This window comes from Zootoca vivipara, chromosome 6 (assembly GCF_963506605.1).
Source record: "Zootoca vivipara chromosome 6, rZooViv1.1, whole genome shotgun sequence".
NCBI lineage: Eukaryota > Metazoa > Chordata > Lepidosauria > Squamata > Lacertidae > Zootoca > Zootoca vivipara.
Window position 1 is genome coordinate 13,565,448 of NC_083281.1, and position 24,560 is coordinate 13,590,007.

The following is a 24,560-nucleotide window of genomic DNA, read 5'->3' on the forward strand; positions in this document are numbered from 1 at the left end:
CACGGAAAGGGGGGGTGGAGGGCGGCGGCGGCTTCGCCCGACGCCTAGCGGAAACGCCCGAGCGCGGCCGGAAGGCGGCGGGCGGGGCCAGCGTGGGCGGGGAAAGGGGCGGGGCCCGGCGGCGGCGGCAGCGGCGAGTCGAAGCCATGGTGGAGAAGGAGGAGAAGGACGAGGCCGGCCGAGCCGCCGCCGCCGCCCCGGGCGCAGGGGCCCCCGCTCCGCACTCAGCCAGCACCGCCGCCATCAGCGAGGAGGAGGCGGCCCAGTACGACCGCCAGATCCGCCTCTGGGGCCTCGAAGCGCAGAAACGGTAAGGCCGAAGAGCCCTGAGGAGGCCCGGGGCGCTCCTTCGCAGGGGCCCTTCTGCCCCCCAGGCTCCCCTCCGGAGCTCCGCTGTGCAGGACCCCAACGGGGCAAAAGGAGTCCTCCCGAGGAGCACGAGGCCGTCTCGGAGAAGGCCCGGTCCCAGGGCCGAATGGACTTAGCAGCTCTACAAGCAAGAGCTGAGGGCCCCACTCTGGGGGGCCCCGCAAAAAAAAATTAAAGGGGGAAAAACTGGATGTGCATTTCCAAAACAAGATAAAAATAAAAATAATTTATTATTTAGTCCCCAGCCACTCTGGGCGGCTCCAAACCAAACATTAAAAACACAAGACAGCATGAACATAAGATATACCCTGTGTCTCCTAAAATAAGACATACCCATAAAATAAGCCGTAGCAGGATTTCCAAGCATTTGCGCAATATAAGCCATACCCCGAAAATAAGACATAGTGATAGGCGCAGTTCTGGAGGGTGCCAAGGAAGAGGCTAGGCTGGACATGTAATTAAAAATAAGACATCCCCTGAAAATAAGCCATCCTGGGGGGTTTTTTGAGGAAAAATAAATATAAGATGGTGTCTTCTTTTCGGAGAAACACAGTAAGATAAATAAATAAAACCTACATACAGCAACAGTGTTTTGGGTTGTGTAGGCTCCTAGGATGTAATTCATGCCCCCCCCCAATCATTTTAAGTTAGAACTTAATAATTATTTTGTATCAATTTCACTCTTCATCTACTTCTTAACTGTATTTCAGTTCAACAATGACTTTGATAAAATACATCTTTTGTGATGTGCAAATGGCTTTGGATACCTATGGGGTCCATAAATTACCATATCACATCTATTCAACCCAAAAAACAGCAGCAATTACCTTCAGGAGCTGAGGGCCTTATCAAACCTCAATCGGGCCCTGGGGAGGATGATTGGGCCCCTTGGCGCTCCTTTGCAGGAGTCCTTTGGCCACCCAGGCTCGCCTCTGGAGCTCCTGGCAACCCCATTTGCTTTCCAGAGCAAACGGATGAGGGTCCTCCTTCCTGGGAGCACAAGACCATCTCGGAGAAGGCCAGGTCCCATGGCATTCCTGTCAGGATCTCCTACTCACGAGTAGAACCCTGTAGTACTCTTCCTCCTGGTCGATCGTTCGGTAGCTTCAAAAGCTTTCTCCAGCCTGAACATCACAGCGACTGATGCCAACTGACATCAGCACACTTACGGCTCTGCAGAGTTTGCACAATTGTGTAACAGAACTCAGTAGCACAGCATTTGGCTAATCCACGTTTATTTACATATAAACACACTCGGAGCACTGCAACATAGCTCCCTCTCTCTCTAGCATCAGACAGCAAAGCGCAATTTAGTGGTTTTTTTGTTTACACAGTAACAAACATCCTGTTTCAGTCACGTCCGACTCTGTGGAATGAAAACATACACCATCGGTAGTCAACAATCCCATGAATGCAAACACGGGGAATGAATCTCCAACAATTCCTTCCTTCTCCCGGGTGGCCCTTGTCAGGCAGGAGGAGAGGCGGCTTCAAGCAAAGCTGCAGGCGCATCTTTAGGATTCAGGGCAAAACAGCAAGCACAGCTGTGCCACTGGTGCAAAGCGGGGGGGAGCAGTGCCGGATTTACGCATTATTATTAATTTATTTATTACTTAGTATTATTTATTCCCCGCCCATCTGGTTGGGTTTCCTCAGCCGCTCTGGGCGGCTCCCAACCAAATATTAAAAAAAACAATACAGCATTAAACATTAAAAACTTCCCTGAACAGGGCTCTGCCTTCAGATGTCTTCTAAAAGACAGATAGTTGCTTATTGCCTTGACATCTGATGGGAGGGCGTTGCACAGGTGTATAAGCTAAACAAGCTCTAGCTTAGGGCCCCACTCTCTTGGGGGCCCTGAAAAAGATTAAAGGGGCTAAAAAACTGGATGTGCATTTCCAAAATATAAGATAAAAAGCAAATAAAATAAAAACTACATACAGCAACCGTGTTTTGTGTTGTGTCTGCTCCTATGATGCAAGTCATGGCCTTGCCTGCTCCCTAAAATATCACTGGCTTGCTCATTTTTCTCTATAGGGTGCCTATTTTCTGCATGGACTAGTTGCAGGGCATCATGTGCAAATGGCTTTAGGTACCTATGAGGTCCATAAATGACCATATCGCATGTATTCAACACAAAAAAAATTCGACCATTTATTGTTGACAAAGGACAGCTGGACATAGAAGGGGCCCCATTACCTTCAGGAGCTGAGGGCCGCATTAAATCTCAGTCTGGCCCTGCCCAGTCCCATGGCAAAATCCCTCCCTTGGGAGCATTTTTCCTTCTCCCTGATGGCGGCTTAAAACAAAGCTCCATGCGCATCCCTAGGATTCAGGACAGAAGAGCAAGCATAGCTGCGCCAGTGGTGCAAAGCGGGGGGGAAGCCACCGATTTATTTGAAAGGTCTGGGAAGCACAGAGGGACTTCTGCTGCCCTGTCATTTCATCATCATCATAATTTTGTTTGTATACCGCCTTTCCATAAATGAAACTACGCTCACGGCGGCTTACAACATGACAAGATTTACATAATTGCAAACATAACAGAAGTCATAAACAATAAATGAAACACATCAAAAAGTACACAACCAAATGAAAACCATTTCCAGGTAAATCATAAGATCCAAAACTAAAGATACAATAATAATATCAATAACACCAACAGCTCTCTCAGCCCCCCGTAAACAATACTCCAGCCTATTTATTAGTTATTTATTTATTATTGAATCCATATTCCTCCACAGAGGCCAGGGCAGCTCACAGCAGAAAATATAAACACACAAAACACGGGATGAAGGCAAAACAAAAGCACCTCCCTTTCCAAATGCGTAATAATAATAATCATAAATTTCATTTATACCCTTCCCGGCCAAAACTGAGCTCAGAGCGGCTGCATAAGCGCTACATCGTGTGGCTCCTCCAAAAACACGGTCTCAGAACGAATCTAGATCTAAGGCATACAGGGACTGTGGAACTCCCTCCTACCAGGCTCAGCGGCGGCCTCCCTGGCAAAGCAAGGGCCAGTGCTGCCTGTGGTCTCCCTCCAACACTTGCCAGGGGCTCCTGCTTGGGGGCATCTGGCCAGCCGCTGTGAGGGGACGGGGCAGGAGCGGCCGGATTCAGCCCCGGCGCCCTGAGTGGGACGGCCCTCTTTGGAAGGGGCGTCTTGCCAGGCAAGGCCAAGGCCCTCTGCTCTCTGGGAGGGACCCCCACCTGAGCCTCCTGGGGCTTCCCCAGCATGGGGGCCACCACAGAGAAGTCTTGCTGCCAAGGGAAAGCTCCTTAGGGGGCATCTTGGGGGCCTGCATGCTATGAAAGACAGCTTTAAACCAATGGATTGGAGCGTAAATACCCCACAAAGAGCCCCCAGGTCACATGGAGACCCAGCTGCCACAGAGCCGCACCTTCCAGGCAATCGGGGGGGGCAGACTTAGGGGGGCTTACCTGTTGCGGGGCTCCCAGTGCGCCACTCCTGCCTGCCCCACACTGGCCTTGGCTCCTGCCAACAGAGGCCACCTCCTGGGGGTTCGGGGTGCTGCCCCACCTCAAGGTGGCTGGATCTTGCCAGGCCCGGCAGCCCCCCTGCTGCCACTGCCGGCCTGTTGGGGGGCAGGTGCCGAGCAGGCCCCTGTTTTCTGGCCCCCATTCGGAGCTCCCCTTTCCTAGGAGGGAGCGAGGGGGTGATGGCCACCTTTCTATCTCCCCTCAGGAGTGCTGCACTGGCCATGGGGAGGTCTTACCACACAAGCTGCCCCCCTGGGCTTCTGTTGTTTCTGGAGCGGCAGCCGCCTGATTTGGGGGGGTGTTCCCTCCCCATCCCATCCCCCACCCAACAGCCACAGAACCTTCCGGGCCCCCGCATTCCGCCTCCTCAGTGAGGGCCAAAGAAAATGGCCGCTGGGGCTGGTTGGGCTTGTGAAGGGCCCCAGGCGAGAGGCTGGCGTTGAAACCCAGGTGGATAAAAATTAATGATATTTTTAAAGCAAAAAAATCAGATTTTTAAAATTTTAAATTGGATTTTTTAAAATAAAATGCTTTTGGAGGGAAAACCTTTCTAAAGATAGCTATCTATTTAAATTACATTATAGTGGTGTGCTTTGGTCCATGGGGTCACGAAGAGTCGGACACGACTAAGCAACTAAACAACAACAACATAGTCCAAAGGCTACTCATCAGGAAATAAGAATTTGTTTTTAGTTCCCATCTCAAAAATAGAAGAAGGGAAGTTGTTTTGGTGAGCTGATGCCTTAAGACAGGAGTCAGCAAACTTCTTCAGCAGTGGGCGGTCCACTGTCCCTCAGACCTTGTGAGAGGGCCAGACTTTTTTTTTGAAAAAAATGAGCAAATTTCTATGCCCCACAAATAACCCAAAGATGCATTTTAAATAAAAGCACACATTCTACTCATGTAAAAACACACTGATTCCCGGACCGTCCGTGGGCTGGATTGAGATGGCGGTTGGGCCGGATCTGGCCCTTGGACCTTAGGCTGCCTACCCCTGCCTTGAGAGTGACCCTGAAGGGCTCTTCTGCAGTGTCTGGGTCCGATGGCCGTTCCTCTCACCAAGATGCTCCTCATCCGAAAACTGGAGTGGCTCCTTCAGAGCAACTGCCCGGGAGGTTTATCCCATTTAATCTTTTCAAAGGGGGAGTGTGATACCAGGATTCTCCCTGGCTATCATAAATCACCGCATGATCATCTCTGGAGGTTCTCTTATTGTTTTCCTTTTGGATTAATAATACTTGATTGAAACTTGATTGAATCTTGTGCCCTTGCGTGCTGCTTGTTTTGTATTGGACATCTCTGGAGGTTGGCATTTGGGGAAATTCAAGAGGGGAGGAGATAGGAGTGAGGGGCAACCCCCTTTATTCTAATAAGGAAAGTGGCTACTTGGAGGATTTTAGGCAGAGATTTGAGTGGTCATCTGTCAGGGATTCTTTAGCTGCAATTCCTGCATTGCAGGGGGTTGGACTAGATGACCCCCAGGGGTCCCTTCTAACCCTTCCATTCTATGGTTCTAATTATGAATTTCACCCTCAGCAACACGTACTGCCTGTTTTCACATTGCAACCCTGAGCGTATTTCCCCCCCAGGCTGGAGCTTCCTAGGCAGCCAAATTTTGAGGATCCAGCGGCTAACATTAAACAACTTAATATCCCTATGATTTATAATGAATTGAAAAAAAATCTTCAAGGTAACCTTTGTTAAAATACCAGAAGCATTTTCATTAGGTATTGTAGGTCAAGAAGAATCTCTTTATGTATGCGACAACAGTGGCCAGAATTCTGCTAGCCCAAAGATGGAAAAGCGATGAAATACCAACGAAAGAACAATAGCAAGAAAAGTTGATGGAATATGCTGAAATGGCGAAGCTAACTGAGAGACTCAAAGATAAGGACAGCGATGGCTTCAAAAAAGATTGGGAACCTTTTATGATGGATATACAGAAATAGCCTAATGCATTGAAATGAGCTCACTTGCAGGATTGGAGTAATACACTTACAATGGATGAATATAAATGGAAAATATAAATAGGAGATTAAAATATTAAGAACACTGACAAGGTACAACTTTAATTTTAGCACATAAGGCATATAAAAGTATAAGCAGAAGAAATAAATATGCTATAAACCAGAAAGGGAAGTTGGGGGAATTCGAGGAGGGGGTGTAATTTAAAATTTAAAATGTAATTTGAATTTTCGATTATGCTAAAACGTCTTGTAAAATCTTAATAAAAATAACAAACAAACCACTTAATATCCCCAGCAGTGAAGACAGGAGAGAAAAGCCGCAAAAAAAAAAGAAGGAATAGCAGGGATAAAATTAGCCATTGAACCCTCGTGGCTTTGAAGATCAAAACCGCTCACGTTAATTTGATCATTTGGCAAAAGGATCCAGTCCGCTGGCTTTGGATTAACCCTTTCACCTCCATCCTAGGCCACTTCCTTTTGACCAGCACCTTGTGCCTTTGGGGGGGGGGTGAACTGCCTCATTGCTGCCTCCTTGAGACTATGTGCATCAGGACACTGATGTCTTCCTCTTGTATTCTGCAGCCTGCGGGCATCTCGGGTGCTGCTGGTGGGCATGAAAGGCTTGGGGGCAGAAGTGGCCAAGAACCTAATCCTGGCAGGAGTCAAAGCCCTGACGATGCTCGACCATCAGCAGGTGAGTCTTGCCCAAGGGGCCAGGAGCGGGTCCGGGGGGGGGGCTCCTCCCTTGGGCTCCCTGTCGCCCTGTGTGTCCCCTGATCCTAGAATGGGAAATAGGATATATGGGATCTTTCCCCTTTGTACTCAAAAGCGCATGTGCATAAAATTATTTATTTCATGAAATTTAAACACTGCTTGATTGCGAGGGTGGGGGTGGGGACCCTGAAAGCGGTTTACAGAAAAGATAATAAAATTTACCCTACAAAAAATTGCAGTGATCATTTAAAACACACACAAAGTTTAAAACAATGATAGATTGAAACAAATTAAAACTCACTTCAACTTTCCGAAGATCTGGGTAGGTTTGTCTGAACAACCAAGTTTTTGGCAGATGCCGAAAAGAATAGTGAGGGTATGATGTCAAGAGGCAGGGAGTTCCAAAGTGTAGGTGCCGCCTCACTAAATGATTGAGTTCTTACAAATGCAGAAGAAGTATTATGTGGCACCTGTAGGAGTGCCAATTCTTTGAATCAAAGCAGTTGAGTCGGCCCATGGGAGGCAAGGGGATCTCACAAATACCATATTTTTCTGTGTATAACACGCCCCCATGTATAAGACGACCCCTATTTTTGGAGGCCAGTGTTGTTGAGCTTTTGGGGGGGATCACCGCTGCCAAACGCTCTACAGCAGGCACAGGCAACCTCAGCCCTCCAGATGTTTTGAGACTACAATTCCCATCATCCCTGACCACTGGTCCTGTTACCTAGGGATGATGGGAGTTGTAGTCCCAAAACATCTGGAGGGCTGAGGTTGCCTAGGCCTGCTCTACAGCCTGCATGCCAAATCACACACATTGTTGTGGCAACCAGTTGTCAGCACGCTCGCTGCCAAAAGCCCACCTGCACGCTCAACACAACCGCAGCAGATTTAACACATGCCTAAACGCTGCCATAAATAGCCACAGCCAATCATCAGCAGGCCTTTACCGCAGCAAGCAATGACACACCCAGTTGCCACTGCCAATCATCTGCTGGGTGCTGCCACCAATTGCCCATCCCCCCTCTGCTAACAGTGTATAAGACGACACACATTTTTTGCCTATTATTTCAAAGGAATAAATACCGTCTTATACACGGAAAAATACGGTAACTGGTCCCAAGTCCATACGGGCTTCATATGCTAATTGATGCTGTTGTTGTTTAGTCGTGTCCAACTCTTCGTGACTCCATGGACCAGAGCACGCCAGCCACTCCTGTCTTGCACTGCCTCCCGCAGTTTGGTCAGACTCATGTTGGTGGCTTCGAGAACACTGTCCAACCATCTCATCCTCTGTCGCCCCGTTCTCCTTGTGCCCTCCATCTTTCCCAACATCAGGGTCTTTTCCAGGGAGTCTTCTCTTATGAGGTGGCCAAAGTATTGGAGCCTCAGCTTCAGGATCTGTCCTTCCAGTGAGCACTCAGGGCTGATTTCCTTCAGAATGGATAGGTTTGACCTTCTTGCAGTCCATGGGACTCTCAAGAGTCTCCTCCAGCACCATAATTCAAAAGCTTCAATTCTTTGGCAATCAGCCTTCTATATGGTCCAGCTCTCACTTCCAGTCTTCAGTCTTGTCAGCAATCGTGCTGCTGCGTTCTGCGCCAACTGTGGCCTCCAGATCAAGCACAAGGCAAGCCCCACGGAGAGTGCATATGTGGCAGAGAGAGGGTTGTATGTCGCAAGCCGGGAGATGGAGACTTTCCCAGGAAAGGAACGTCCTTGCTTGGGACCCCTGAGGCCACTCGAAAGAGGAAAATCCCCTCCTAGGGAAAGGTAGGGGGGGCATTCCTCCTTTCCTGTGGGGTTTTTACTTCTTCACATGTGCAGAATGAGAACCAGTGCCCCTTGGCCAGAAACATCCCAGATTGATTTCCTTGTTGGCAGTGCTGCATCCATCATGCTTTCATTTTTATCGCACCCAGGGAAACTTCATCTGGAGCAAAAAACCTGCCCCCCCCCAGCTACAGCTCTGGTCCCACCTTCTTTCCTCCAAAGGGCTTAAGGGGGTGTACATGTTTCTTCCCCCCAATCTAATCGCCACAACAACCCTGTGAGGTAGATTCAGATACGTAGCCGTGTTGGTCTGACACAGTTGAAATAAAAAAATTAAAAAATAGTCTACTACAGGGGTCAGCAACCTTTTTCAGCTGGGGGCTGGTCCACCATCCCTCAGACCGTGACGGGGGCCGCGGACTATATTTTTTTGGGGGGGGGGTGAACAAATTCCTATGCCCCACAAATAACCCAGAGATGCATTTTAAATAAAGGGCACATTCTACTAATGTAAAAACACGCTGATTCCAGGACTGTCTGCGGGCCGGATTGAGAAGGCGATTGGGCTGCATCCGGCCCCCAGGCTTGTAAGTTGCCTACCCCTGGTCTAGTAGTAGCACCTTAGAGACCAGCTAAGTTTGTCATTGGTATGAGCGTTCGTGTGCATGCACACTCCTTCGGATACACTGAAACACAAGTCACCAGACCCTTACCTTGTATATATAGTGGGAGGGTGGGGTGGGGTTTTTCTCTGGAGGGTAGTAGGAGATGGGTGATTGACTCAATGCGTATGGTAAACCTGTTAACGACTGCAATTAGTCCTACAGGAAAAAGCAAGGGATAGTATGCAGCTGACCAAAAATAGCTTTAGCATGTGGAATGAGACAAGAATCCAATATCTCTATTCAGACCACGTCTCTCCCACGTTTTCAGTTTAGTGTTGTTGTTGTTTAGTTATTTAGTCGTGTCCGACTCTTTGTGACCCCATGGACCATAGCACGCCAGGCACTCCTGTCTTCCACTGCCTCCCGCAGTTTGTCAAACTCATGTTTGTAGCTTCGAGAACACTGTCCAACCATCTCGTCCTCTGTTGTCCCCTTCTCCTAGTGCCCTCAATCTTTCCCAACATCAGGGTCTTTTCCAGGGAGTCTTCTCTTCTCGTGAGGTGGCCAAAGTATTGGAGCCTCAGCTTCAGGATCTGTCCTTCCAGTGAGCACTCAGGGCTGATTTCCTTCAGAATGGATAGGTTTGATCTTCTTGCAGTCCATGGGACTCTCAAGAGTCTCCTCCAGCACCATAATTCAAAAGCATCCATTCTTCGGCGATCAGCCTTCTTGATGGTCCAGCTCTCACTTCCATACATCACTACTGGGAAAACCATAGCTTTAACTATACGGACCTTTGTCGGCAAGGTGATGTCTCTGCTTTTTAAGATGCTGTCTAGGTTTGTTATTGCTTTTCTCCAAAGAAGCAGGCGTCTTTTAATTTCATGACTGTTGTCACCATCTGCAGTGATCAAGGAGCCCAAGAAAATAAAATCTCTCACTGCCTCCATTTCTTCCCCTTCTATTTGCCAGGAGGTGATGGGACCAGTGGCCATGATCTTGGTTTTTTTGATGTTGAGCTTCAGACCATATTTTGCGCTCTCCTCTTTCACCCTCATTAAAAGGTTCTTTAATTCCTCCTCACTTTCTGCCATCAAGGTTGTGTCATCTGCATATCTGAGGTTGTTGATATTTCTTCCGGCAATCTTAATTCCGTTTTGGGATTCATCTAGTCCAGCCTTTCGCATGATGAATTCTGCATATAAGTTAAATAAGCAGGGAGACAATATACAACCTTGTCGTACTCCTTTCCCAATTTTGAACCAATCAGTTGTTCCATATCCAGTTCTAACTGTAGCTTCTTGTCCCACATAGAGATTTCTCAGGAGACAGATGAGGTGATCAGGCACTCCCATTTCTTTAAGAACTTGCCATAGTTTGCTGTGGTCGACACAGTCAAAGTAATAAGTTGTAATTCAGCCACTTCTCTTTCAAGTCTATTTCTGAAATTATTTTGTAATAAGACAGCTGCTTTGAGATCTTGTATTGTATGTCCTGGGAGATTGAAGTGTTCTCCTACTGTCCTGTGAGGTAGGTTAGCCCTTGTGAGTGAGTGGCCCAAGGTTACCCAGCGAGCTTCATGGCCAGATGAGGGTTTGAGCCCTGCTCTCCCAGGTCCTAGTCTGACACTAACCACTCTGCCACCCTGTCTCTCAGTCTTCAGGGCTCCTGTGGTGTTCTCCTGTGGATCATTTCCCGCCCGGTCTCTTCCTGGTGGCACCAGCCAAAACCTTTCCTTGTGTGTATTTTCTGCCTATCAAGGGCTGCAGCCGACATTAGTTCTACTGGGGGTGTTAGCCCTTCTTGGAGTAGAGCCGTTGAAATCATTGGCTGTGGCTTGAGAACTTTAATTTAAGTGGGTCTTCTCTTGAGCATGACTAACACATAATACAACACAAATCAGTCTAGAAATACACTTGCCCCAGATGAGAGATGCTCATAATCAGGTGTAAGTCAAGTATTGAAAAAATCTGGAGTTTCAAATACTTTAGAAATCAGCAGCAACAACAAAATAGGCATGAGGGAGAAAGCATTTGGAGGGGGAGACCCAATTTAGCGTGTGATTTACTTACACAATTGCACCTTGCATGGGTGGCAGGAAAACAAATAAGAAATGGAGAGCGAAGGTGGGTGGATGTGAGACAGTTAGAAGGGGCTCTTAACGAAGATCTCTCAACCTTCCTGGAGCCCCATAAGTAACGGCAGAGGGTTTTAAAAGCTCTTTCTGTGCTGGGTTTTCCTGCTGCAGAAAGAGTTTCTTAGGCCCTCCGCCTTGTTTGTCGGGCTCTGGGAAGGTTCCATGAGGCCTCGGGAAGGCTGTGATGTGCTTCTGCAATATCTTGAGGTGCCTTTGCAAGATGTCAGGGGGCTCTGCGAGATCTTGCAGGAGCCTCCCACAGTTTCCAGAGCCCAGTAAGGTAAGGATGGTCCTGTGGGAGGGCCGTTCTGGGGGTCTTCCTGACTTTGCATGATTTTGCCTTTGCACACAAACTCCTGGTATGTAACCCCTTTGCAGTACTTTTTCTGGGGGTACACAAGGGCACACATACCCCTAAACATTTTGTGAATCTTTGTACTTTTGTCCATTTACTGTATTTATTTTCCGTGATTCGAACTATAAAATGGTAACCTTCCTGAGTCAAAATGAGAGTACCCCTAAACATTTTTAAGGGGAAAAAAGCACTGCCCCTGTGTAAGTTTTGGGTGTGGAAAACAGGCTTAACTCTACAGAGCAGCGCTTGCGACTTTGGGCCACAAGGTGGAGCTCCTTCACACTGAAATGAGGATGCAAACCGGCCTCTTAGCCAGAAGATGAGCAAGAATTTGTAGAGAAGGAAGTGTGCGAGGATCAGGGTGGGGAGAGCCAAAGTACATGGCCGGCACATGTGGTCCCCTCAGAGAAAACAGCAAAGAGAGAGCCTGCTTTTTCCCTTGCTTGAGCAGTCCTCAAGCTGTTCTAACTCTTCTGTCGCTCCTGTGGTTCTGATGGCTGCATGAGTTTTCAGCAGCTGGAAGTTTCCCCATTCTGCGTTTGCACAAAAAAACTGAGCCTTTTTACTTCCTGCGCAGCATTGAACTGTGAGAGAGAAGCCCTGCCAGAGAACAATGCGCCAGCTCTCCATTTGCCATGGCTTCAACTGATTGCCACCCCTCCCAATTGCTCTTAAATCAATCGCTAGGGACAGATCAAGTGGCAGCAGCTGGGAGACCAGACACTTGCTTTGCCAGAGTGTGCAGCTGGATTGGACGGGGCTTTATCTGGGTCTCGGCTCCACCTGGATGTGGAGGAACTGAATTAAACTCCCTCCCCCATTCCTCTTTTGTGCTACATAAGCTCTTGATATAAAAGGTACCTCCCAGGAGCTCTTTGGTATAGAGGCAATAAGTATTCATGGAGGAGAAGGCAATTGATGGCTACTAGCCGGGATGTGTGCGCTCTGCCTCCACGGTCGGAGGCAGCAATGCCATAGTGACTACTGACCAGCGACTCATTTTTCCTTCCTGGGTAAGGTTCTCGAGCAGATCCAGGTGCTCTTGGAGGAAAGTGATTTTCTAGATCCATTTCGATAAGGTTTAGGCCTGCTTTTAGCACAGAAACTGCTTCGGTCGCCCTGTATGCTGACTTCTGTCAGGAATGGATAGAGACAGTGAATGGCTCCTTGTTAATTCTCCTTGGCTTCATAGTGGCATCAACCATGGTATCCTTCTGGACCCACTCACTGGATCATCACCTTGTCGTGGTGATGAGTGGGCTTGCACGTTCCTGCGATCCTTGTGAGTGAAGCCGTCTGGAGTCTCGTACTCCCAGTAGGGTCACCCAAGGCGGTCACCTTACTCCAGGCATCCCCAAACTGCGGCCCTCCAGATGTTTTGGCCTACAACTCCCATGATCCCTAGCTAAGAGGACCAGTGGTCAGGGATGATGGGAATTGTAGTCCAAAACATCTGGAGGGCCTTACTCTATGCTTGTGAAACACAGACCACTTATAGACGCCATCTCCAACTCCTTGAAAGATTCCATCAACAGTGTTTCAGGAAATTTTTTACATATCACTTGGGAAGGCAAGCGAACTAATGCCAGTGTACTGGAAAAAGCAAAGATCACCAGTGTCGAAGCAATGATTCTTCAACATCAACTTCATTGGACTGGTCATGTTGTTCAGATGCCTGATGATCGTCTTCCAAAGCAACTACTCTATTCCGGAATTGAAAATTGAATGCATAATGCTGGTGGTCAGCAAAAGAGGTTTTTAAGATTTTTCTCAAGGTAAATCTTAAAAAATGTAGTATAAACACCAACAACTGGGAAACACTGGCCTGCGAGCGCTCCAATTGGAGGACAGCCTTTTCCAAAGGTGTCATGGGGTTTGAAGACACTCGAACTCAGGACGCAAGGGAGAAACGTGTGAAGAGGAAGGCACGCTTGGCAAATCCACACCGTGATCAAATCCCACCTTGAAACCTATGTCCCCACTGATGAAGGATGTGTGGATCCAGAATTGGCCTCCACAGTCTCTTATGAACTCACTGTTAAGGCCGTGTTTGTGGAAGACAATCTTGCTCGGCTATGAGGGATCACCAAAGAAGAAAGAATCCTTCTGGAGCGGCTGTCCAAGTTAGGGCTGGCTGGCACCTATTTGCAGTGGTTCCAGTCTTGCTTCGATGGTCATTTCCAGAGGGTGCTGCTGGGGGGGGGGGTGTTCTTTGGCCCGATGGAGCCTTCAATGTGGGGTTCCTCATGGTTTGATTTATCCCCTATGCTATTTAACATGAAACCTCTGAGTGGGATTATCCAGAGCAGGCTTCCTCAACCTCAGCTCTCCAGATGTTTTTGGTCTACAACTCCCATGATCCCTAGCTAGCAGTACCAGTGGTCAGGGATGATGGGAATTGTAGTCTCAAAACATCTGGAGGTCCAAGGTTGAGAAAGCCTGATCCAGAGGTTTGGAGTTGTCAGCAATATTCTGATGCCACGTAGCTCTACTTCTCTTTACATCTGGGGGTGGGGCGGTGGAAGTGCTGGACTGGTTTCTTCCCTCGGTAATGGACTGGCTCGCTTGGCACCTTCATAATACACCTTTTGGTGCCAGGTAAAAACCTTCTTCAACCAGGCCTTGGGCTGATTAACATCTGATACCCTTTTACATGTGCTTTTTTGGGGGGGTTGTTAGCTTGTTTTGGTTCTTGTTTTTGTTACGTATTTTGCTTCTCTTTTTTTAGCTTGCATTTTCATGTAAACAAACCACCCTGAGATCTACAGAAGAAGAGCAATAGACAGATTTGATAAATAAATAAATGACAGAACTACAGCAGGGGAGCCCCGCTTTTAAACCACGAAGCTCACTGGGCAGCCTGGGGTCAATCGCTGTGCCTTCGCTTTGTCTGCTTTAGTGCATTCTTCTTGTTGTTAGGATAAAATGGGGACGGGAACCTTTTATGCATCCTTGAGCCTAAATAAGTGAATGAAATGAGCTTCTGCATGTTGCACAAGGCTTAGAACAGGAGGCCCTGTAGTTACTACCCGGTACTACTATTATTATTTATTAACTTTATAGACCACCCTTCATCAAGAGGCCACAGAGCAGTTTAAACCATAAAACACCAGTTACTTAATATAATAACAGTAAAGGGCAGCAATACCCCCTCACCTTCTTCCCCGTCTTCCCTCCCATGGTTTTCTAGCTTGCATTTTCATGCAAATGAACCACCCTGAGATCTTTCTTCCCTCTCGGGGTTCTGCTTTCCAGAGATAAATTGCTAGAAGTCCCTGGTGTGAAGTACCTGGTAGAAGTTCCTACCTCACAGGGTTGTTGTAGGAGGGGAAGAACCATGTACGCCACTTTGAGCCCCTTATTTATTTATAGATGCAATAAATAAATAAAACCTTTTGCTGTGTGGCTTCAGGTGAGGTCCAGTTGTCCTGGTGCTGCTGTTTAACCCTGGGAGGCCTGGGATTTTGGCCAGCTCCGATTACTTCCTTCTCCCCTCCCAGGTGTCACTGGAAGATACGCAAGCTCAGTTTCTGATTCCTGGGGGGTCCGTGGGCAAGAACAGGGCGGAAGCCTCGCTGGAGCGGGCTCAGGACCTCAATCCCATGGTGGATGTGAAAGCGGACCCTGGGAATGTCGAACAGAAGCCCGAAGAGTTCTTCACCCGCTTTGACGTGGTGAGTTTTGGCGGGAGAAGCCAGCGAGGGAAGACAGTCCGAGTTAGTGGCCTCAGCTCAGGCTTCGGTGGGCACCAAAGGCACCCTTTGAGCCACCATTTTCACAATGCCTCTGCTCCCAGATTGCCCTCTCTGGTGCTGTCGAGGGGGGGATCTTTAAGCAGAGGCCAGCCAGCATGTAGGGGAGAGGAGATGACAATGAAGGCCTTTTCTGTCCTAGATTTCCTAGAAAGTCTCTGTCCCATAGGCCATTGGGCAGCCTGGGCGACATGAGAACGAAGCCTTTTCTGCAGTGCCTCCTTGTTTGTAGAATGCTGTCCCCAGGGACGTTCGCCTGGCGCCTCCATTATACACCTTTAGGCGCCAGGCAAAAACGTTCGTCTTCAACCAAGTCTTGGCCTGATGAAATCTGTGGCCTTTTAAACTGTGTACAGAGGGGCTATTGGTTTTTTACATAATACGTTGTGCATTTTGTGTTTTTATGTCGTAATAATTAGAATAATATGCTCAGGCAGCTGATCTCTGGCCCTGTGGCTTTCACCTTCCAGGTCTGCGTGACGTGCTGCTCCCAGGAAGTCCTGGTGAAGATCGACCAAATATGCCACAAGAACGGCGTCAAGTTCTTTGCGGGAGATGTCTTTGGCTACCACGGCTACATGTTTGCCAACCTGGGCGAGCATGAATTTGTGGAGTGAGTCTGCCTGGGGGCTGGTAATGGGGCTGGTAATGGGGCCTTCGTGGGGAAATGCCTTTCATGGGGCGGGGGGGGGGGGGCTTTAGGCCTGTCAGGTGCTACTTGGGGAAACCTCTCTAGAGTTTGGCCACTGGAGGGAGGCAGAGAGCCATCCTGTGCCCACTGTCCAGGTGCCAACTCTTCACCTGTTGAAACTCAGGCCGTTGTGGAGCAGGAGTCCTCCACCGGCTGGAGGGAGGAGGGCTGCAGTGTTAAATTGCTTCCATGCCTTGCAGGGAGAAGACAAAGGTTGCCAAAGCCAGCCAGGGAGTGGAGGATGGGCCGGACGCAAAGAAAGCCAAGCTGGACTTCACAGAGACCACGCTAGTGAAGAAGGTGTGTGCTGGGAGAGCTCTTTGGCCATTTGGAAACAGAGGCAGGAACGGATCTGTGCCTTGCTTCCTTCCCCTCCCCCCCCCCAACTCCACGTAATGCAATGGCCATATAGCTGCGTTCCTGGTCTTCGTCCCCAAAACTCCTCTGAGCTGAGTCTGCCTTTTCTCCTCCTCTTCCCTCTCCCTCAGGCAGGTCTGTTGTTGCCCCAGTGCAGCCCTCAGTCAGTCAGGTGCTTCTCATTCTTTGCTTGGGCTCCCAGTCCCAGCATTCCCCTTCCCACAAGAGCCAGGCAATGGCTAAGTCCGAGGGGGGGGGGCACGTGGCCTTTCAGGTGATGTTGGACTAGAATTCCCAATGTTCCTGACCATCGGAGTCTCAGCATCACAGCTGTCCTATCCCTAAGTTAAAAGATGCCGAGATGAGAAGGAATAGTTCGGGGGGGGGGAGTGAGCCTCTTGTGAAAACAAAACCCCCTCTAGCCCTGGGATTGGGCAGATTATGGCCTCAGCATCAGATGAATGCCACTGTACAAAATGATAAAGGCAAGGATGTTGTGTCCTGTTGCTCACTATATGGACAAAAGCAAGGGCCTTCTGGATCCTAAGTGCCATGTAAGGACTAATCCTTCTAGGAAGCTCTGCGCTTCAGCCAGGCTGGGCAGACTCTGCCTGGAGCAGAGGAGGCCCATTGAGTCGAACTTGCCTCTGCCCTATATAGCTAGGTTTCTAGGGTTCGTATCTTGGAAGCATTTTGGGATTCTTCCTTAAGGAGGGGCAGGGAGGCCCACGGAAATGGTGGGCTGTGTGAGAGGGGTAGAGCTGGGGTGGTGGTGGGTGCATGTGGTTGTCGGGGGTCCTTTAGGAGAAAGGACGGGTTATAAATTGTAGCAAATAAAGAACTGGTAGTTCATTGATAGTTACCTGTTAGCAGGCACCGCAGTCCGTGCCCAGGCCATTCATAATCTAAGCTGTCTGCAGTCCGCGCCCATGGATTTCTAGAGCCTCTTTCTGCAACTGAAGAAGCAGAAACCAGGTTTATGGCAAGTTCTATGTCTTTTAAATACATAAACCTGCCGATTTCTGAGCTTGCATGGCAAGCTGCTAGATATGAGCTACTGGTCTGAGTCACATAAGCTACACCATGGCTTAGTGACGCTCCCAGCAGAATAGATCACAGCTGCTTTGCTTCTCCTCATGGGCTGTGACCAAGGTTTGTAAAGGACAGCCAAGCCATGAGCCTGTGTTCGGATAGCAAAGATAAGCCAAACCATGGTTGGGGAGGGGCAAAGCAGCTGCTTTCTCCTCTCCTCAAACCAAGCCTCTGTGTGGGCGGCCAGGTGTACAGCCTCCTAACACCTGGTTATACCACCACAAGGATTGGAGGATGGAAGCAAGAGTGTCAGGCACGGCTCAGAGCTCCAAGGGCCACTGCTTGCCTCGCAGGTCGTGGCCTCCAGAGATCAGTTTGGGGTGCTCTTTTGCAGAGCTCTGCTCCCTGTCCCTGGTGCCTTTGTGCAACTGAGCTGCTCCTGGAGGTTTCTGTGTGCATCCTAGCGGCCCCACAGCCCCTTCCTGAATGGGCAGGGCATGCTTCATAAGTCATGAGTTGGCCCAGCGTGGTGTCAGGAGGTGGCTCTTCTTACTGCTTGTCAGATCAGGCCCCATCTTTCCTCAACCCCCTGCCCCAGGGTGGGTGTCAGGATCAAGCCAGTGATAACTCACACGGTGCCAGTGAAGTTAACTCTTTTTATTCAAAGAGACAAAACAGCTCAGGAGGCAAGGCCTCCTGGTAGATCTTGCCACAATGAGGCAATTTCAAGGACTGGAGAGCCTTCCCACAGGGGAGTCCTTATTGCCTGTCTTTGCTCTGCCTTCTTCATACCTCTTTGGCTTCTGGGAGACCAACAGGGAGGGGAGCTGGTCACAGCATGAGGGAGAGACCCCCTGGCTTCTTCAACAACTTGCTGCATCTCTGTCTCCTGCCTCTGATCCTGGTCTGCTCTCTGCCACAGCCTCTTCCTGATCACCAAACCCTGTTGCCTCTTCAGCTTGTAACCCTCCTCCTCCTCCTCCCTGTCTGCCCGCTCTTCTCCCTCTGACCAGGCATCGTTTTCCTGCCACCACGTCCTGGGCTCTGAGCCTTCTTCCCAGCCAGTGCCTCCCGCTACTACTCAGCTGTGGGGGTCTCGGGGGGGGGGGGAGCCGGGCAGTTCAGAAGGAGCAACTGTGGAAAATGAGGATAGAAATGTAGCGCCTGCTGTCTTAATGCTGGAAATAATGGCTGTGCCACCGAAAGAGCCATAATGGGAGGAAGAGGGAATGTGGCTGCAATGAGGTGCTGGAAGGGGCATCCCTTGGTGGCGAAGCCAAGCAGCTGCACACGGGACTCTGGACTCTCTGTCCTTTCCCCCCAGTGTGTGAATTTCTGCCTCCTGAAAGAGGCCTTGACTGTCGACTGGAGCGGCGAGAAGGCCAAGGCTGCCCTGAAGCGCACGGCCCCCGATTACTTCCTTCTTCAAGGTGAGATGCCCCTTTGGAGGCCAGCGTGAGCGTTTATGGGGGGGGGGAGTGTGTGTGTGAGCAGGAGGTCAGTTGGTGTTGCAGCTGGTCACCTGACTGCTCTTAGGACCACATGACTCCTGGTCCCCAGCAGACAATGGGGCTGTGTCCCACTTGCCGGCACGTGAGCCCCTTGCGCTCCCAAGGAGAGGTCTACACGTGTGCAGCCGAGGCGGGGGGCAGAGGGGCTTGGGGGGGCTGTCTCTGGAACAGGCCCGGCATTCATCCCTGGGACAAATCTGCTTGGTGGCACAAGGACCCACCTCTTCAGCGGGGCCTGAGGGGGGTGGGCATGTGCCTCGTGGGTGGGCGGCCATGGGCTCCACCTGGTTCCCTGCCAGGGCAAGGCTGCCGGGCTCCCAAGCAGCAGGCACTCTGCCCCCTGCCACCATCCAAGGCAGGATTGTCCTGTTCTTCCGAGGAGGAAATGGGAGCCCTCTTCCCAGCCAGTGGTGCTTCATGTATATTCTTATTGATCCGCCTTGCTCTGGGTAAGAGGCCTAGTTCTTGGGGCAGCATCTCTGGATTGTGCAAATCAAAGAGCTGCTTTGTGTTCTTGGTTGCGCTCGAGTCCGTGTTGCTTCTGAAGCCCATTTTTCTCCTTTGCCCTCATGGTTTGCCCCTCCCCATCCCGAATGGGGGGAGCTTTAAGGCCTTTGTGTGGGCCTTGTGTGTGCAAGCAGCCCATGTTGGGCTTTCGCGAGGGGAGGGGTGCTGAGACATTCCCAGGGGCAGCGGGAGAGAGGGGTTGTCAACAACCCCACCAGGAGAGGAAGTTCCTTAGGGGAGATTCCCCCCCCCCAAAAAAAAACCTTCTCTGCTTCCTTGGCTTTTCTCAAACACAGCTCCTTCCCCTCCCTCCTGTCAGAGATTCTTCAGCTGGGATTCCTGCATGGCAGGGGCTTGGGCAAGATGACCCTTGCGGTCCCTTTCAGTGCTCCTGTTCTGCGATTCCTGCTGCTGCTATTCTACTAATGCTCGGGATCAGTGCAACAAGATTCTTGCATCTTGGGGTTTAGCTCCACAAAGTGGAGGAATTCTGAATTAATCGGTGTTGGGGGGGGTCTGGGGGGAGGAGGAGGAGACAGCAATGGCATGTTTGGACAGGGGACCACGTGGGCTGTTGTTGCCAGTTTCATTTGGCTGGCAAGGACCCCCTTCTTCACCTGGGCTGAGAGCATGAGGGAGGGAGCGTCAGCGTCAGGAGGTGGGCCATTTCCTCTGAGGGCTAGTTGGTGTTGATGCCAACTTCTTGTCTGCGTGTGATATAATTGAGGATTGTGAGCACTTAGGATAACAGCAGCTGGATAAAAATACTTGCAGGGTTAGCCAGTCCCCCTCTTCCTGCCACCCCGGAGTTCTGTTTCTGTTGCTTGGGTGCCATGCAGAGTGCCTGGCCTGCTGGGTTTCTCCAACATGCCAGCTTATTTCTCCTTAGTGAGGCTTTGCTATCATAGAATTGTAGAATTTTACAGCTGGCAGGGATCCCCAAAGGTCATCAAGTCCAACCCCCTGCAATGAAGTAATCTCATCTCAAGCACGTGTGACAGATGGTCATCCAACCCCTGCTTTAAAACTTCAAAGGAAGGAGAGTCCACCACCTCCCGAGGGAGTTCATTCCACTGACAAACATCTCTTACCATCAGAGAGTTCTTCCTGATGTTCAGTTGGAATGTCCTTTCTTGTCATTTGACTCCATGGGTTCGGGTCCTACCTTCCAGAGCAGCAGCAGAAAACAAGCTTGCTCCATCTTCCATGTGACAGCCCTCTAGATATTTGAAGATGGCTCTCATATCTCCATCTCAGTCTCTACCAGGCTAAACATACCCAACACCCTCAAACGTTCCTCATCAGGCTTGGTTTCCTGACCCTTGATCATCTTGGTCGCCCTCTTCTGCCCACTTTCCAGCTTGTCAACATCCTCCTTAAATTGTGGTGCCCAGAACTGGACACGGTATTCCAGGTGACGTCTGACCAAGGCAGAATAGAGTGGGACTATGACTTCCCTTGATCTGGAGCACTGTATTTCTGTGGATGCAGCCTAGAATAGCATTTGCTTTTTTTGCTGCTGCATCACACTGTGGACTCATGTTCAGCTTGTGCTCCACCAAGCCCCCTGGATCCTTTTCACATGTCCTGCTATTAAGCCAGGTGTCCCCCATCCTATATTGGTTCTAAGTGCAGAACCTGACATTTGTCCCTATTGATATTCCTTCTGCTGGTTTGGGCCCAGCTCTCCAATCTGTGTTGGTCATATTTAGTCCCGATTCAGTCTTTGGCGGCATGAGCTGCCCCTGCCCCTTGGTTCCTGTTGCTCTGGCTTTGCTGACCTATCCCTGCTGGGTGATCTCACTTCTCTTCCAGCAGGGCAAGAAGGGAATTGGGCGGGCCAAGTAGGCTATGTTTGCTGATGGGTGGGGCTTTGCCCGAGGCCAAGTCTGACCTTGGTGCAGCCACCAGCCAAATTCGGCAGGTGGGTAGGGCTGTGACTTTGCAAAGTGCCCTTTGAAACAGCTTCCCCTCCTTTCAGAGGAGGAGAGAGCCCTGCTCTGTGTCTCCTTTAAGAGGGAGGCCAGCAGTATTGCAGAATTACAGCTGAGCCCAAATGCTAAGCAGCAATAATTCCCTCCCCCAACACACACATCAGCTGATATGAAGGGAAATTAATCCTGCCGAGATCCTGTGCACCAGAGAGATCCCTAAAGGAACTGAACAGGATTGCTGTCCTCTCCCATCATCTGGTGGGAGAAGCCGCCCAGCTTAGCGGTGGGCTCTGGCGCATGTGCAACCAATCACTCAGCAGATTGCTCTGACTTTGCCTTGGCTGAACCCACGTGCAGCCTCTGCAGACTGGAGACAGTCTGTGCAAAGGCCTTTCCTTCTGCCAGCACCACCCCTTCTGGGGGGTATAAAGGGGGTCTCCAGAGAGCAGCCCTGCGGAGGAGGAAGAGGCTGCCTGCTGGCCCTTGAAGGGGCTGCCTTGGCCTTCGGGAGCAAGTGGGCTTCGCACGTGGTGTAAATAGGACCGTCTGTATGTTCTTTGCCCCTTCACATACCTGTCTGGGTGGAGGGAAATAGCACAAAGTGGGAGCTGGGCGGCGGGGACTCTGGAGGTGGCTACCCCTTGGATTCAAAAGAAGGGGTCTCCTTGCCCACCCAAGCCAAGGGAGAGTTTGGTCGTTTTGATGCAAACCTGCCCCAACAGGGCCCAGCAGAGCAGGAGACAGCAGCAGGCATGGTGTGGGGTCTGGGTGGGGGGTGTTTGGGAAGCGCTGCCAGCTCCGGGGTCTCACCCGGATCAGTCCTGTGACAGGTTGCGATGCTGTTTCTGCCCCCGCCTCTTCCAGTGCTCCTGAAATTCCGGACCCTCAAGGGCAGGGACCCTTCCCTGCAGAGCTGCTCAGAGGACGCCGAGGTGCTCCTGCAGATGCGTGCTGATGTGCTGGCCTCTCTCGGAGTCGGGGCTGACCTGCTCCCGGATGACTTTGCCAGGTGGGTGGGAGGAGGGACTGCCTTGGGGGCCAGGACCCCTGAGAACGGACCCCCACCGCTAGGCTTTGCTGCTGTTTGTCGTCAGCACTCCCCTGAGTCAGCCCCATGTCCCCCATGGCACATCCGAGTGGTAGAACCTTAAATGCCCGGGCTGCACTGCCCCATGTCCAACGTTTTGGGAAGGGTGGTGGCTCAACCCTCTTTCTCTAGGAGGGTGGTCTGGACCCTCTGAAGGCTCACATGCTTCTGCAGGGCTACTGCAGGGACCGGCTGTGCTGTTCTGAGCGCTGGCCATTCCGCTCCATGGGGCTGAGGGAGCGGCTGCCGGAGAAAAGCTTGCCTTTCTCTTGTGCGAGTTCAGGCCCTTAATTCTGAAAGGGCGCCTCAGTTGCTGGGCAATCCCAGGTGCCGCAGTGCTGCACTGCTGCTTGTGGGGATAGAGGGGGCAGCTCTGTGACCTTGGACAGGGGGGGGGGAGGAGAAGAGAGCGGCGGCTGCTTTCCTCCTGGAGGGAGGGGGCAGCAGAAGGCCCTCTTGTGCCCCTCAGGCGAGGCGAGGCTTCTGAGCCCTCCACCACATTGGCATGTCCCTGCATGCGACCCACCAGGGGTTACGGAGAATGTCGGGAGAGGAAGAATGTGGGGGGCGGGCGGCTGGGGACTATGTTTAGCAAGGCTGTCTGGAGCATGGGAGGGGGGCACCCTGCCCAGCCCCCTGAGGACTGTGTGGAATGCCCATTGACAACACCAGACTGGGATTGGGTTGCCCAGACTACACTGGGCTGTGTGGCTGCCCTCTGCCAAAAATGCTCCCCTTGGCATGTTGCTTCTGTGGGGGCTCCGCAAAGAGGTGTTCCCACAGGGCACCCCCCCCGACACACCCCACTTCTCTCTCTCAGCTCCTGCTGCTCCGAAGTGGCTCCCGTCTGCGCTGTGGTCGGAGGAGTGCTGGGCCAGGAGGTGGTCAAGGTGAGGCAGGTGGCCCTGGATTCCCCACATGGGGGGAGCGGCTCTTGCTTGCAGCCCCACCCACAAGCAGCACAGCTGCAGGGAATATCTTGTGTCTCTTCCCCCTGCCCCCCAACTGTGAACATTCCTGGAGAGGGGAGTGGGGAGGGATCCTGGCTGCCCCCTTGGCCCTGCCTGGGCCCTGGCAGCATGGGTCTTCAAGGCACCCTCTCTCCCCCCCCCCAAGCTCTGCCTCTTTGCTCACGCTGCCTTTTCCTCCTCTTCTCCCCCCTCCCATCTCCAGGCCCTCTCTCAGCGGGATGCTCCCCTCAACAACTTCTTCTTCTTTGACGGCATGAGGGGCAACGGGATGGTGGAGTGCCTGACCCCCAACTGAGCTTGAGCCGCAACCCCAGAGCCGTTTGTAGTCCTGGAGCAGGTGCCCACAGCCCCATGTGGCTCTTTCCTCTGTGGCACCTCTGGCCTTGGGAGATGGAGGGGGGCTGTTGCTGATGCCCCCCTTCCTGCATTGCCATGGATGTGTTATTTAGCACTCAATAAACTCTTTTTTAGCAATGTTTCTCTCCTGCAGCGAGTTTGACTGGAGCCTATTTGTCTTTAAATGGGGAGGGGTGGGGGACCCCCTCTGTTCCTGTTTGCTCCAGGGTGCCCTGGACTATTCTTGCCTGGCTGGGCACAGGAGGCGGTTTGGTGGCAAGGCGATGGCCTGTGCCCAGCAGCTGTTGGGGCTGTAGGTGATCCCCCTGCTAACCTGGCCAGGTGCTCTTCTGTGGCTTGGCAAAGCCGGGCATGGAGGTCCTGCCCAGGGCCTCCCGTGGCACGGGCCTCTGTTCCTGGCGCAGCAGCAGCGTGAAAGGGTGTGGCTGCTTTGTGGTCAAGCAGCCAGATGGTCAGCAGAAAACCCGCCCTGCTATTTGAGGAAGCGAAGGTGAGGCTGGCCGCAGGAAGGTGAGGAAGGCCGCAGGTCCTGCTGGGCGGGGTTGTCTTTGGGGTCAGCTCTGCATTCCTCCCCCAGAGCTGCACTCCCTGGGGAGAAAGGTCACCTTGGCGCTTGCCAGGCGGGAGGGGGGCTGGGGCTTCCACTTATAGCTCGAAAGACCTGGGCTGATCTCCCCCTGGGCCCTGAGCAGACCACCTTCAGCTCTCACGATCTCTTCCGAAAGGCTGCTCTGGTTTCCCTTGGCACTGCCCTCTTGATGTCAAGAGCTCAGTCAGCCCCACTGACCAATATCCCACAGATGCTGTGGGAGGACACGGTCTGATCCAGTGGGGTGCCTTCCCCTCTCCCAGTGGGGTGCCTTCCCCCCGCCTCGACCGAGAAAGCCTTCCCCCTGCTGTAGAGTCGCTGCTGCCCGACCGGACCTTGGTGGGCATA

The 24,560-nt window shown here is 51.4% G+C and overlaps 1 protein-coding gene across 1 annotated transcript; it reads left to right on the forward strand.

The window, feature by feature from the left end:
• The first annotated feature begins 125 nt into the window (after positions 1 to 125).
• Positions 126 to 23,742, forward strand: SAE1 (SUMO1 activating enzyme subunit 1). Its single transcript, XM_060275443.1, has 9 exons — positions 126 to 310; positions 6,423 to 6,534; positions 14,925 to 15,098; positions 15,647 to 15,789; positions 16,068 to 16,167; positions 18,581 to 18,686; positions 22,073 to 22,217; positions 23,116 to 23,185; positions 23,469 to 23,742. The coding sequence occupies exons 1-9, from the start codon at positions 147 to 149 to the stop codon at positions 23,559 to 23,561; spliced, it is 1,107 nt and encodes a 368-aa protein (XP_060131426.1). The 5' UTR covers positions 126 to 146; the 3' UTR covers positions 23,562 to 23,742.
• The last annotated feature ends 818 nt before the right edge of the window (positions 23,743 to 24,560 follow it).